At 39.3% G+C, this 16,451-nt stretch overlaps 1 protein-coding gene across 5 annotated transcripts in view; it reads right to left on the bottom strand.

The window, feature by feature from the left end:
• Positions 1-16,451, bottom strand: part of SLC10A7 (solute carrier family 10 member 7) — a 288,285-nt gene that overhangs the window by 233,881 nt on the left and 37,953 nt on the right. Inside the window, exon 5 of one of the 5 annotated variants that reach the window (XM_043485048.1) lies at positions 8,567-9,122. The exons of the other annotated variants lie outside the window; for them this stretch is intronic. Within the exon in view, the coding sequence (XP_043340983.1) occupies positions 9,027-9,122 (96 nt within the window). The 3' untranslated portion in view covers positions 8,567-9,026. Of the gene's footprint in view, positions 1-8,566; positions 9,123-16,451 lie in introns of those variants that run through there. 5 annotated transcript variants of the gene reach the window in all.

Below are 16,451 nucleotides of genomic sequence, written 5' to 3'. Positions count from 1 at the left end.
CATTTTAAACAGTAAATAGAACCTACTTCCTAGGAGGCACTGTGGTAAAGAATCTACCTGCCAATGCAGGAAATGCAAGAGACTTGGGTTCAATCCCTGGGTTGGGAAGATCCCCTGGAGTAGGAAATGGCAAACCACTTCAGTGTTCTTCCCTGGAAATTTCCAAGGACAGAGGAGCCCGGCAGGCTACAGTCCACGAAGTGACAAAGAGTTGGACACAACTTTTTGAGCATACACACATGCACTGTATACCACAGGGAACGCTATACTCAGTGCTCTATGGTGACCTGAACGGCAAAGAAATCCAAAAAAGGGGGGATACCTGTACAGGTAGAGTTGCTTCACTTTGGTCTACAGTAGAAACTAACAACACTGTAAACCAACCACACTCCAATAAAAATTGTAAAATAAACAAGTAAAAAATAAACCATAAACAGATGTTCTAAGGCTATTACTCCAAACCTCATGTGAGGATAAATATAACTTTAAAACTAAAGAAATTTAGCAAGCAAGTAAAAGGTAAGTAAGTAAGTAGCAGATCTTTCAGACCATCCTAGATTAAAAAGAAAAGCTTAAGATTCTACCCTTAACCTCAAAGCTTTTAAAATTAAGAGAAATTAAAATGCAATTGGGTCATCACATTCTAAAAAAGTCAACTTGATTATACCACAAGCAATTTTATTTAGCACATAATCCCATCACAAAGAGTTTATGGATTACTCCTTCCATGGCCACTCAAGTACTAAATCATTATGCATTGTTATTAAAAGAATTTTTAAAAGAGGTCTTTATTACCTGCTCTTACAACTTAGTTCTTATTTCAAATCAGAACCTGTCCTAGAAAGCTACAGACAGAATGTTGAAACAGAGTTAAGAACTCAAGATGATGAAAAAGAGAAATAAAATATGACAGGGTAGAGGTTGCTATTCAGTTGCTCAATCCGACTCTTTGCGACCCCATGGACTGCAGCTTGCCAGGCTTCCCTGTCCTTCACCATCTCCTGGAGCTTGCTCAAACTTATGTCCATCAAGTTGGTGATACCATCCAACCATCTCATCCTCTGTTGTTCTCTTCTCCTCCTGCCTTCAATTTTGTCCAGCATCAGGGTCTTTTCTAATGAGTCAGCTCTTCGCATCAGGTGGCCAAAGTATTGGAACTTCAGCATCAGTCCTTCCAATGAATATTCAGGACTGATTTCCTTTAGGATTGACTGGTTGGGTCTCCTTGCAGTTCAAGGGACTCTCAAGAGTCTTCTCCAATACCACAGTTCAAAAGCATCAATTCTTCGGCACTCAGCTTTCTTTATAGTCCAACCCTTACATCCATACAAGACTACTAGAAAGACCAAAGCTTTGACTAGATGGACCTTTGTTGGCAAAGTAATGTCTCTGCTTTTTAATATGCTGTCTAGGTTTGTCATAGCTTTTCTTTCAAGGAGCAAGCGTCTTTTAATTTCATGGCTGCAGTCACCATCTGCAGTGATATTGGAGCCCAAGGCAATAAAGGTAGAGGAGGGTAGAGGAGGAGGTAATGTAAAAAGAAATCTATGAATAAGGAAGATAGAGTGAATAGATAAAAAGCAGGAACTAGAAAGCCCACACACTTCACCTCCTTAAATTTGATAATATCTAACTTTTTAAAAACATAATTAAACACATCTCTGTATACAGTATTGTAGGAGAAATGCTCCATAAAGAGCTGACATACATAGTAATGATGCATAAGGTATGGGGGATGTTGGGGGGAAGGAACAGGGTCGGGCAGGGGCAGAGATGAGTCCCAGTAGTCAGTGGAATAACCCAAGGTGAAGACATTCACAGGTTCATAGCCAGTAGCACTGGTAACTTCTGAAAGCTAAAAAGAGGCGTTACTTTCTAGTCTTCTTAGCAAATCCCTATTTTACGTGTGTGTGTGTGTGTGTACCTGAGTGTGTGTGTCTTGGGAGTGAGGGGAAAGGGGGAAACAAGAATAGCCCCCTGAACTACAAAGGGTATAACGCTACTTCTACCACTGGACTTCAGTCCTGGAAATATGCCTTTCAGATCAAATCTTGCAAACTGACTACCACTGTGGTACTAGGAAGTGCCTTGTTACTCTGAATACTATTTGCTTAACGTTAGCCATTAACTGGGGCTGAAAAATATTTATGAAACAGTGTTTGTAACTGAGAGACTGCTGATTATGCGTGAGCTCAGTGGTGTCCGACTCTGAGACCTCATGGACTGTAGCCCACCAGGCTCCACTGTTCATGGAAGTTTCCAGGCAAGAATACTGGAGTGGGTTGCCATTTCCTTCTGCAGGGGATCTTCCCAACCCAGGGATCGAACCCAGCGAGTGTCTCCTGCCTCTCCTGGCGTATCCAAAAAGCCACCAAGTACAGGAAGGATGTCGCTTTCAGAAGCGGTGTAAACCATGCTGTGGATACAATGGTGGAGCCAGGAGGTGTGCCTGGCCAAACAGTGGGGCTGGACGCAGGGTTGATGGCCCACAAATGAGTGCTGAACCTTTTTCTGCCCCTGCTTCAAAAAGCAGAGAGTGATGCTGAACTGAAGGGACTCGAAGTACATTTTCTGATCCCTGAGCACAACCAGATGAACACAGCCGCCAGGATGCATTGCAGGACTTGCAGACAACCCAGGCTTGAGCGCTGTCGACCACACTGAGTTGATCCTCACTGAGACACAGCAGACTGCTGCTAAACCAGAAGAGGAGGCTGCAGAGCAGGAGAAAGATATCCCAGAAGAAACACCGACTTACGGGCTGGGAGTAAATTCAGCATGACATAAATGCAGATAAATAAAAGAAAAAAAAAAAAGAAATACAGATAACCAGACCCTGTTCTGTCCGACTTCTGCGACCCCAGGTACCTGCCGGGCTCCTCTGTCCATGGGGATTTTCCAGGCAAGAATACTGGAGGGGGTTGCCATGCCCTCCTTCAGGGGATCTTCCCAACCCAGGGATTGAACCCAGGTCTCCTGCATGGCAGGCAGATTTTTTACCGTCTGAGCTACCAGGGAAGCCCAAGACTTCTATCACCAAGACTCTGGTGATAGAAATGGTGCTCACAGTGGTAGCTACTAAGAAAAACACAGGTGGAAGGAGTAAAAATGCAGATGGCCCTTTGTCACAGAAGCAATAACAAATTCTCCTCTGGGGGCGGGGGGGGGGAGGGGGGGCGCGCAAAATACAGTTGCCTCTCTAGTTCTTTGTGCAAGAAGCCAATTTTATTCTTGCTTCCGTACTTAAATCTAGAAACAAAGAGATCAATCAATTAATCCTTAAAACTGCTCCTAGGGGCTTCCTTTTCCTCAAAGAGTTACAAGAAGGCTTGACCACAGCACACAGGATATGAAATCTCTGCACTACGTTGCAAATACATATTTCCAATTAGGTTTCAGGACATTTTTATAGCTTCTATGCCAAGTTTATATTACCAGATGTTAAGACTGTGTGGTAGCACTTAAAGCTGGGCTAATCATGGTCTGGATAACAATGGTTTATGATGATCTCTCAAGGAAAGCAGGAATTAGGTATTTACATGATTTTGTTGTTACACAATGATATTGAACAGAAACAAAAACACAGGGTGTGGGGCCAACCTAAATCTTTTGTTCTCTCTTTTGATACTCTCATCTTGGGGCTAAAGACATCAGAAGTTATCATTAGGTTTTTCCTCATGCCTTGGAATAAATTCAGCTATACACTTTGAGAGGCATGGGGATTAAGATTAACTCAAAAGAGCAAATGTACTCACATTGCCCAAATCTGTGTGTCTAGACAATACAAAATTGTACCTATAAAGCAAACAGGTAAAGGGTGGCAAGAATTTTTAATTAACATTTCATTATAATACCAGTGTGAAAAGAAAGAGGTCAACTATTAATAAGGGACAGGTTTCCCACCACTGGGATTTACTCTGAATTCATTTTAAGACCAGGAAGCTGTGATCTAAAAATTTCCACTCCAAAAGGGTTGAAATAATAGTGACTTTAATAAGGAACAACTATTTGTACATAGGATATCATGCATTTCCAGACTCTTAATTTGTAATTTTAACTTGGAACTATAATGTCCACTTATTTCATGATAAATGACTACACACTGGATAGTGTTATCTATTTTGGAGATTTCAATCAGGCATGTGACTTCCTTTTCATTTCTCTTTTTTGACACATGCACTTTTCAAAAAATCCACAACAGAAAACCTATCAAAAAAGAAATATACTCACTAAAATTTAAGGTTACTCCAACAAAAGGGTTAATTAGAGAAACAAATTTTCTCAGACTGTTAATAATGGGAACAACACATACTATGTGCCCATAAGTAATTCTCAGGTATCTTTGATCTTCAGCCCCACGCGGTTTCTGGTGCCTACCGTAGCCTGGCCTCTGGGACTCTCTCAGAACCAGACATCTGGCTACTTTGTTGTTTTAGACTAATCTCCTCCCAGGAGAGCTCAAGAAATGACACCAGGCAAGGCGGGTCCTGGCAAGGGAAAAAACATTACAGTATTTACAGCGGATTTCTTTTCGAGTGGACGAGAGTATCAAAATCGTCTTCAAATTTCTACAGGGGTCTTGGGAGCACTTCTGTGCTGTGGTTTTCCTCTAGCATCATTTAAATAGGATGTACACATTCTATCTTTTAGGCCCATCAGTCATCTTTAAGAACCCACTGAATGTTAATCACAGAACATTACAATGTGCAGGAGAAAGTTGTGAGGAAAAATACAAATCAGATTAATTCTTCACCCATCTGTTAGGGTTGGGTGGTGACTGATAAAACAAAGATTTTAATTGTTAGCTGAAGGGTTACACCAAAACTGTGGGATAATGTCTAAGATTTGCAAATATAGTTGCATGCCTCCCATTACGCCAACTCCCTATCATGTTTCTTCTTTCAACAAGGATTTTATCTTTTTTAAAGATTCTTAGCTATAATACCAGTCTACCAGAAAGGTTTGATTAAAGTGCACTTCTGTAATGTGCCTCTGGAAGAAAACAAGAGGGCGCAAGAAGTGATAAAGCTTTAAAAAAAAAAAAAATAGAAGCCAAACAATTCAGTCAAGGACAAAATGTTATTTTTGAAATAACAAAGATTATCAATATTTTCCCCCCAAGGCAACAAATCATCTTTAACTTAATTCCTTTTATAGATTATTGTTCAATCCCCTTAATCTATACATTCTGAGAAAGAAACAATAATTTACCATTTGTTACACAAACAGAATATAAGCCAATTGGGATAACTGCTTAATCTGTGAATTTGAATATTTATCCTAAAATCACATTTTACTTATTTGTCATATATCCAAATACTCTATGAAATCAAGTATTACACTGTAACATGATATTTATGTTTTTATGTTCTTATATAGAGTCATGGGCTTTCCTGGTGTTTCAGACGGTAAAGAATCCGCCTGCTATGTGAGAGACCCAGGTTCAATCCCTGGGTTGGGAAGATCCCCTGGGGGAGGGCATGGGAACCCACTCTAATATTCTTGCCTGGAGAACCCCATGGACAGAGGAGCCTGGCGGGCAACATGAGGTCACAAAGAATCAGACACAACTGAGTGACTAAGCACACACATATAGAGTCACAAAAAACTCACCATATTGGCTAAAATACCAATGGATTTATCTCATATCTGTTAAAAAAAAAAAAGTCGTTTTATGTTTCAATTATTTTTATAATATTCAAAACATATAACTGTATAGTGACTTCTATCTTGTACTGTACTTGATAAGTTAACAATTTTGATTTGTTTTTGTTCTTTTCAGTTGCTAAGTTATGCCCAAATCTTTGGGACACCATGGACTGCAGCATGCCAGACTTCCCTAACCTTCACTATATCCGGGAGTTTGCTCAAGTTCATGTCCCCTGAGTCAGTGATGCTATCTAATGTTAACAATTCTAATACTCTATTTTAATCTAACATTATCCACTCTGTTAACATCCATTATAAGTACTACTAGAGACAAAAATTCTCAGAAGATGAATGTGAGAAATATAATTTAAGCAATAACAATTCACGGATTATTAAGTAAAGCAAAATAATCATGTTAGTGTGGAATAGGTCACTCCCAAAAAGACAAATATTGAGTGATTCTACCTCATTAGGTTTCTTGGGACTTCCCTGGTGGCTCAGCTGCTAAAGAATCTGCCTACCAATGCAGGAGATGCGCAAGAGACACAAGTTCAATCCCCACGTTGGAAAAATCTCCTAACGAAAGAAATGGCAACCCACACCAACATTCTTGCCTGTAAAATTCCATGGACAGAGGAGCCTGGCAGACTACAGTTCATGGGGTTGGGTCTAATGTAAAGAGACAAAATAATAAAGTCAGTTGCCAGGGGCTTAGGAGAAGGAGAAATGGGGAATTATTGCCTAACAGATATAGAGTTTGATTTCGGGAAGATAAAAAAGTTTTAGAGAGAGACAGTGGTAATGATTACACAACAATGTGATTAACATCAATGAACTTTAGACTTTAAAATAATTAAAATGGTAAATTTTATGTTTTATATATATATATGTATTTCTTACCATGATTTTTAAAATAATTCTGTTAGATGTATAATAATATGAAAACTCAAAGATAATGAAAATTTGGAGATCTTTTATTTTGAATGTCTTTCCTTGACCTAAGATGCATAAGGTTCATGAGAACCATCTGCAATCACATTTGAGTGTATATCACTACCACTCAAGAAATGAAAAAAAAAAAATCAAGTCAGTTCCAGAACACATTAGAAAAATGGATTCTAAAAAAAAATTTCCAAAATTCCCCCTAGATGTCTAGTTTTGTACTTGCATTAGGAATACTGTTGCTAAGTAACAAAACTATTTCTCAATATTAAATCCACATATCCAGAAGAAAAGAGGTAGAAAATTCAAGACAATCAGTGAGATGTTTTTTATAATACTGCACACTATTAAGATATAATGGACCCAGGAAGTAATCCAGCTTTCCAAGTGTCTTCTAAATATCATATTATTTTTCATTCTATTCAGTATAATTCCAGCATTAAGCTTACTTTATTCTATTCCATTATTTGAAAATTATACACATATATTTCATACTAATTGTGATTAAGTTTAACTACATACACATACAGAAAAAGAAACTCCAAATAACAGTAGCTTATCCAAGAGAGGTATTCCTTTTTTCATGTGAAGGAAGTCCTGAGGTAGGCAATCCAGGGCTGGCATGACAGCTCCATAGTCAAAAGGACCCGAGTCCTATTCTTGCTACTCAGCTATCAAGAGGTCTAATCATTAGCATGGCATAAGATTTCTCCTCAGGCTCTAGTCATCAAATTAACATTCCAGTAAGCAGAGAAGAAGGAAAAATGAACTTTTAAAGAGATGTCTTGAGGACTTCCCTGGTAGCCCAATGGTTAAGAATCCACCTTCCAACGCAAGGGATGTGGGTTCAAATCCCCAGTCAGCAAATTAATATCCCACATGCCATGGGGCAACTAAGCCCGTGTGCCACATCTAAGACCCAACACAGACAAATAAATAAATAAATTTTTAATAACATAACAAATAATGTGATGTCTTGAATGTGATATACAGTGCTTCCATTTACATTTCACCGGCCAGAATTTAATTACATGGCCACTAGAACACCAGAAAGTCTAGTAAATACAGTATTTAGGTGGCAGTGAATAGGATATTCACTTAAATACACCTATCATTGTAGGTAAATAAGTCTAAAACAAAGAAGGGAAAATTTATTAACTATTACCAGTATCTGATTAGTATAATTCATAGAAAAGAATAAAAATTATCAACAAATCACCATGATGAAAAAAGAAATCTGAAATTAGGTTTCAATTTGGGAAAAATAATATCCAATTGAAGATACAGGGAATCAATTCATTTCTTTGCAACACAGTGAATTTCATTTATTTCCTGAAGTATGAATTGAGTCTTTACTAAATTAATCAAGCAGATTCTCCCAATGAGTTAATGTTGTGTATGGGCTAAGATTGAGTCAGTGTAGAGACTAAGGCATAATTTTAGGTCTGAAAAGGAGTACGTCAAGGCTATATATTGTTACCCTGCTTATTTAACTTACATGGAGAGTACATCATGAGAAATGCTGGGGTGGATGAAGCACAAGCTGGAACTAAGATAGCTGGGAAAAAATATCAATAACCTCAGATATGCAAATGACATCACACTTATGGCAGAAATCGAGGAAGAACTAAAGAGCCTCTTGATGAAAGTGAAAGAGGAGAGTGAAAAAGTTGGCTCTAAACTCAACATTCAGAAAACTAAGATCATGGCATCTGGTCCCATCATTTCATGGCAAATAGATGGGGAAACAGTAGAAACAGTGACAGTCTTTATATTTTTTCAGGCCTCTATGTGAGGCCATGGACTGGAGCTCCTCTGTCCATGGGATTTCCAAGGCAAGAATACTGGAGTGGGTTGCCATTTCCTCCTCAAAGGGATCTTCCCAACCCAGGGATGAAACCTGCGTCTCCTGTATTGGCAGGCGGATTCTTTACCACTGAGCCATCAGGGAAGCATGCCAAGAAAGTAGTACTTTCCTCATTACAAAGCCTGGTTCAGGATTTGGAAACCTGAGTGGATGTCCCACTCTGGGCTGAAAAACAGTTATGCCCAGAGCTTCCAGGAGTCCACACATAGCCAGATGACCATGAGGGCCGTGACAACAAAAACACCAGGGGACCAAGCAGGAACCTACTGAAGAGTCTAGCTTGGTGAGGACCTGGTTAGTGGAAGAGCTAAAATCTACCAGCATCCGAGAAGGAGAAACGGTGATAAAAGGAAAAGAGGAAAAGGACAGGAAAGAGAAAGGGAGAAGCTCAGATGATAATGCATATATTTTTAAAATATAAATATAAAAAATGAATAATCTGTAAAAAATCAAGTAGACCATCACACTATCCTCTCTTCCCAGCCTTTTATTATTATTATTAGTTTGGTTGTACTGGGTTGCTTTCTATTACTGCAGAGCCCAGGCTCAGGAGCTGTGGCACGATGGCTTAGCTGCTCGGTAGCATGTGGGACCTTAGGATTGAACCCAGGTCACCTGGACTGGAAGGCAGATTCTTAACCACTGGATCACCAGGGAATTCCCTCTTCATAGTCCACATGAGGCAAAAAAAAAAAAAAAAAATGTGAAGCACTTGAGGCAACAAGAGAGATAATAAACAAATACTAAATGTTTCTTCAGGTATCATGATAAAACTAGTTTTCTCAACCAAGGTAGAAAAATAACACATCTAACTTCTAACCCCTAAAGTAATAACACAGCATTCAATAAGACAATTCAATACTCAACTAGAAACTATGGGCCTTTCAAATAAACTGTCGAGAGAGCAATGATTAATTTATCAACAATTAACTAGATCCAATAGACTTCCCAATCAACAAAATTTTTAAAAGCCAGTCATCTATAGCAGCAACATAATTATATAATGTCTTGTAACCTGCAAAGCATGTGCACATTACATTAATTTAATCACTTATGTAGCTAACACTAAACATGTATCTATTGCCAGGAGATATTTTATGTAACTTAATCTATGGTGTGGACTTAAGGGGGAAAGTGGATATGTACTTACAGGATTTCTAACATTGAAATTAATTTTTTCTATTTAAATAAACAGCATTTAAAGAAAAAGTATATACATGGTCTGTTACAGTTTCAGATACTGGAATAACATTTCCTAGAAAGGGCTGGATTTGTTGCTGTGTTTCCAGGTGGGATTGGCTTCCTGGTGGTCTGTGATACCAAAGCAACGTCAAGACAAAAGGTCTCTCATGTTTGAGCTGTAGAGGGAAAGTTCAGCTTTGCTTTTTACATTTTCATCCCGCAGGGAATGGAAGCCACTGAGATGGACGTGAAGGAGCTCTAGGACGAGGGCAGTGGTGAGCTTTTCTTTTAACTCTATGCTGCCATGATGCAGGGCACATGGACTTGGCCTCCCTGTGCCACTGACCCACCCACACCACCCAAGCATTTGGTTATTCCATTCAGATTTGGTATCTATGTGGCACAGCAAAGCAGTAATTCTGCCACCAACTCACTACATATAAAGGAAGCAATATTTGCAGTTGAATTGTCAGCTACAATTCAATTGCTTCCTTGTCAGTCTACAGTCTGGCTCCAACGTGCAGGTAAGTATGTTGCATTGATCAGGCCACTGCTCAGCAGATAAAGAATCAGCCTGCAATGCAAGAGATAGGAGATGCTGGTTCGATCCCTGGGTCAGGCAGATACCCTGGAGGAGGAAAATGGAAACCCACTCCAGTATCCTTGCCTGAAAAATCCCATTGACAGAGAAGCCTGGTGGGCTACAGTCCAAAGGGTGGCAAAGAGTCAGACATGACTGAGTGAGTAAGCACCACACACATGCAATTACCACTTCCATCAGACTCATCCATTCTCTTGGACCCCCCAACCCGTGTGTTATCTTAACTCCACTAAGAAGGGAGGCCTTTTAAAAGATTCCCTAACTCCTAGGAGAGAATCTGAAAGTCTATCACTTCCAAGAACCAACTTACCAACAGCGCCCAAGGGACTGGCTCAAGCTCTAGGGCCCTCCTCTGCTCCCTCTTGACTCACCCCCCTTGCTCACTTGCCACACCTATGATTTAATACACCCAGTTTTCTCCATTTCATTACCATCCTCTCTGAAAGCAGACAACACTGCATCCTCTCTGTACTCTGCCTCCCCATTCCACAAAATACTAGCTCAGTGTTCTGTAAATTACAAGTGCTCAATAATTTATTTTAATTCAATGGTACAGTGACATTCATCTCTCAGAAAAATTTCAAGCCAACCACCTTTAATGAGGAGTCAACACAAGATTCAAGAGTTCCTTCTTATGTGACTGATTTCTGGAGTTTTATTGGTTTTGCTTAAGATATTGTAAAAAAGGATGAAAGGGTCCTAGAAAAGGAGTCTGTGCTTCCCAGCTGTGTGACAAGTCAACTCACCTCTAAATCCTAATTTGACCAACTACAAAAATCAAGATAACATACTACTAGTCCCATCTACTTCATAGAATTGTTGGGAGGTTAGAAAAAGAAAATACAGGTAAAAGCATTTCATAAGATAAGCAAAATAAATGTATATATCACAATAAGAGATGATTTAAAGAAGCAGTCTCATATGCTTTAATTCTATATACAGTTGACCCTTGAACCATGGTTTGAACTCCCCATGTCCACTTATCGGCAGGCTTTTTCCAACAGTAAATACTGTACTACCATACTAGGTGATCGGGCTTCCGTAGTGGCTCAGTGGTAAAGAATCCGCTTGCAATGCAGGAGGTGCAGGTTTGATCCCTGGGTAGGGAAGATCCCCTGGAGAAGGAAATGGCAACCCACTCCAGTATTCTTGCCTAGAAAACTCAATGGACAGAGGAGCCTGGTGGGCTATAGTCCATGGGGTCTCGAAGAGTCAAGACACAACTTAGTAACCACCACTACCATACTAGATGGTCAGTGATTGGTTGAACACGTGGATGTGTACACAGAGTCGGGTCCATGGATACAGAGGAACCAAGGATACAGGTTTGAATACAATTAATACATGGACCTCAACTTCAACGAAGGTTGGCAACTCTAACCCCTATGCTGTTAATGGTAAACTGTATACTGAAACTTCTATACAGAAATCACTATTTATTTTTAAAAAGGAAAAAAGATTTACCTCATCACTCTTGCAAAAAAATATATTTTAAATATCTACCCTTATCTCTAATGTCAAAATCATTTTCCCACATGATATTTACCAAACAGCATCCAAAATTTAAAAGGGAAAAAAATAGACTAAAAGGTCCCATTCAGTTACTAAAATGTTTGTGTATGTTTTTCATCACCTAAGAGGTTTGAAAATGCAAGATCAACCTCACAGAAGTCTTTTATTCCCTTTCCAGGCCAAATCAACCATACAGAAGTCTTTTATTCCTTTCCAAGCACTAGAAATCTTTTATTTCCTTCTAGGCATTATGCCAGACATCTTGGAGGCTGCCACCATGGAAGTGGTTGTGGCTGCTGCTGTTTAGACAAAACAGAACAGGTGTGAATAATTGAGAAAAGTCAAAATATTACAAGAGACAGCCAATTAAGTATCTTGGTTTTTCTACAAAAATCTATGATTTTTCTATAAAAGTTTACTTAACATTGGACAAAGTAAAACTAGATATGAATTATTGCTTTAATAAGGCATTTAAATCAAGATACTCATAGGGCTATATTTAAACAATGTCCTTCAAAATATTAATCTATGCAAATATATTTACTGTGACCCCAATACATGCCAAATGCTGCACCAGACACAGGATACAACTGTGAATAAGAAATACACATTTCCTGTCATCCAATGATGACTGTGAGAAACACAAGCATTCACAATACACTGTGCTACATGTGTCCTGACGGGGTAAGTACCACAGAATCTCGTAGAGAGATAGGAATGCTTCCTGAAGAGAGACTCACAGTCAAGTAGGAACTTCAGTATCTACACAACTTCCTAGTGTTTTACGTAACTCAATTATTTTTAGCTACCCTCTACTTGGTCTACTCCTAAATCAACCCTTAATCTTCTTACCTGAGTAGTTTGGGCACTAAGCCATGTGTGGATGGAGAGCTTTGGGGGCCATGCCTCCTACCTCCAGTGTTAACTGAGAGTTTAGAATTAGGAGCGCAGGCCCTGAAAGCAGAGTGCCTGGGTTTTACATCCTTGCTCTTCCTCTTTTGTGCTACATCACCCTGGGCAAGTTTCTGCATCTCTTTTTGAATCAGCTTACTCATCTATAAAATGGAGATAATAATAGTACCTAGCTCAAATGTTGTTAAAAGGCTTTAAAGAGTAAGTAAATACATAAAGCACTGAAAACAAGGATTGTCACGTATCATGAGCTATAAACACACTGGGATGTTATTATTTGGATGGCAAGACCTTACTGTGATTGCAGTCATCTCTTGCTGTGCGGATCAGCAGCTAAATAAATGCACTCAGGGCAGAGGAATTGTCCACAAAAGTTAAGAGTGTTCCCCAGAATTGTGCTTTGTTGAGGTCCCGCATCATTCCATCGTCCTGCTGTGCCGTTTCTTCTCTTCCAGGTCAGAAATTGGGAAAGCATGGGAAAAATGCTAGCAGTTCTTCGCATCCCTAAGAGGCTTTGTAAAACCTGAGGTCAGGCTTCTTCCAACCAGTAAAAGGTTCCTTTAATTAAGCAAACAATCTTCTAACTCAATTAACTCCTTTCCTCTTTCTATATTGACAATTAATTTATAATGAATTGGGCCTGAAGTTGTAAAACTCCATCAACCAGAGGCAAACTGTTTCCTGAAGTAGACTTTTTTATTACTCTCAGAAGTATTTCAAACACAACTTGAAAATAAAAAAATTTCAAAGAGAACTATATAATTCCTCCAACAAAAATTCCATTTGGGGGGACTTTTCTGGTGGACCAGTGGTTAAGAATCCCTCTTCCAATGCAGGGCATGCGAGTTCAGTCCCTGGTTGGGGAACTAAGATCCCACATGCCATGAGGCAACAAAGCTCACATGCTACAACTACAGAAGCCCACACACTCTAGAGTCCATGCTCTGCAACCAGAGAAGGCCCCCATGCCACAGCTAGAGAAAGCATTAATGAAGACCCAGTGCAGCCGAAAGTAAAAAATGTAAAAAACAAACAAAATTCCATTTTTGGTTATCTACAAAAAGATAATGATATCAAACCAACAGAACTTATGTCTCTCTATAAACTACTTGAGCATGGTAGAACTGTTTTAATTTTAATGCCAGCTCTCATTTTTCGTCTGAAAATGTGACTATGTATCCCACCTTTAAGAGCAAGTATGCAAACACATAGGAGAGCAGTTGGTAATTAAAATTATTGGGGAACTGGAAACATCAAATGTTGGAGGAACAAAAAGAATAAATGCATGCCAGCAACTCCATTGCACAAATGTAATGAATGAGTGTTTACAATGGCTTATTTTGACAAGGACTTAGTGTGAACTCAAACAAGAATTAAGGCACATTGGTCCCAGCTTTTCTTGATAATGTTGTTGTCAGTTGCTAAGCTGTGTCTGACTCTGCTACCCCATGGCTGCAGCACATCAGGCTCCCCTGTCCTTCACTATCTCCCGGAGTTTCCTCAAATTCATGTCCTTGATAAGGAGGGCCACAAAAGTTGAAAAGCATTTTTCATAGCTAACTCATCATGCACTTGAAAAAAGATTAGTATATATAAATATACTTTCCTTATACAGCTAGTTTCTCAGACTGTTAAACTATCATGATTTGCCTATTTGAGAAAGTATATCCTTCTCAAACAATACAAACTTAAGTGTAATCGTAATTAGACAGGAACTTGAAAATAATACCATCTCAGAGTCCAGATCTAAAGGACCATTTAAGAAGAAACACTATGGTGCATAAACTTCAAAAACTTCCCACAATAAGCACTCGGAATGGGATCTAAAATGTACTTGCATTCACAAGAACATGTGTCTAATGTAGATAGAACATTGTTCAGTGCTAGCCCCCTTTATTCTGGCACAGTAAATATACGAAAAGATCCTTGCAGGAGAGATAGAGAACATATACCTGTGGTAATTACTGCAATGTAAGTGACCTCATCACTGTTCCAAACAACTCTGCTGGGACCACTGTATGACTAAGAGGAATTTGGAATCCTTCTCTAGCTTCCCCCATCCTTTGCCATTTTTCTTATCGGTACTCTTCTATTGTATTAAAGGGATACAATAAAAAGCAGTTCCTGCCAAGAAAATTCAAAAATTGATTAAAGAGTCAAATACACTAAAAAGTATCTGATTAAGGGTACAAAAACCGTCTCTACTGTGGAAAGAAGAAAAGATGAATAATTCTGCCAGGACATCTGCCAGCCTTCTTGAGAGCTGTTTGTTCTGATTGTTTAGTCGCTAAGTTGTACCCGATTCTTTGCAACCGTATGGGCTGTAACCCGCCAGGCTCCTCTGTCCATGGAATGTCCCAGACAAGAATACTGGAGTGGGTTGCCATTTCCTTCTCCAGGGATCTTCCCAGCCCAGGGATGAAACTGCATCTTGTACGTCTCCTGCATTGGCAGGTGGATTTTTTTTTTACCACTGAGCCACCTGGGAAGCCCTCCTTCTTGAGAGGGAAATGGTCATTTGAGCTGGGCCTTGGCTGATGAGCAGGGCTCGCCCTGGCAGATACTGGAAGATGAGGAGGAGGTCCCTGTTATAGGAACAGACTGGTCAAGGGAGCTGACCACGAGCAGCAGGAGATTTCCTCAGGAACACAAAGTTCTCAAACGGGTCCGAGGGCCAACACCAAAGGAACTGTCTGCAAGTAACAGGAGGCCAGGAATCTCCTGGAGAATAGACCAAAGGCTGGAAAGTCTGTCCAGAGGATCAAAGTTGCTGACTCAGGAGGAAATGGGAATGGCACATTTCCACTCCAGTGTAGGGTAGTGTTTTTCAAACTGTAGTTCACAGGATCAATTTAGTGAAATGGCATTTCTTTTCCAGAATTAAAGAAAGCAAAGGAAAAGGAAGGGAAAGAGACGTGGAGGTGGAGGAAGAGAAGGAAGGCAAGGGGGAGAAGGCATGAGAGGGAGCAGAGAAAGTGCATTACACAAGAAACTTTTCCATTTCTAGTGGATTGTGTGTGTGTGTGCACTTTAATGAAAATCACTCATTTAAAGGGCCCTGCAGGTCTAATACTTGGCACTTGATTAGAATGCAATGTTCACTCAATATATTCAGACCATTAGTTTGGGTCCAAGTGTTCTTGATCATGAATAATTGCTTGAAAAATCTTAACTGCACTAAGCAAGATGTTCTCATTAGATGCTTAGAAGACACAGTTTGGTATCTTCATAAGGCAAGTAAAGTTTAAAAGAGTCATTTCCAGAGTTCGTAGCATTGCAATAGAAATTATACTTGATTCTTATAGACGGATAGATGCTAAACACTTTCACAGGAAAGATAAATGGGTAATGTAATTCTCTGTTATTAGGTGGATAATCTCATAGGGGAAGTAAATTGAGAAAGCATAAAGATCGACAGTTGATGCAATAAAGTAGATCATATTTCAGTAAGAAGCAACAGCTTAAAATGACAGATTACTTCCTCTTATATAGGGCCTCATAAATGTTTTTTCCCAAAGTATGTTCATGTAAAACAACCCTGCCTACATACAACTGATTAAAAAACTGAAAAAGAATCAGAAGCTAAGAGCTAATGAGCAGTGAGGCTGAGAGAAGAAACAAAGTCTTCTTAGATGTAATTTATGAATATTCCCATAACTCCATGGTTGGAAAAATTATTGGGACTAAATCTATTTTCAATAGTAACAACTTTATAAATATATACAAATATATATGTAACTGACAGGTAGTCAATGCACATATAAGCCAAAGAACCTAAAAAAGTTA

Source organism: Cervus canadensis, chromosome 1, assembly GCF_019320065.1.
Source record: "Cervus canadensis isolate Bull #8, Minnesota chromosome 1, ASM1932006v1, whole genome shotgun sequence".
NCBI classification, from domain to species: domain Eukaryota; kingdom Metazoa; phylum Chordata; class Mammalia; order Artiodactyla; family Cervidae; genus Cervus; species Cervus canadensis.
Note: the sequence above shows the minus strand (reverse complement) of the source record. Positions and strands in the feature narration are given on the sequence as shown.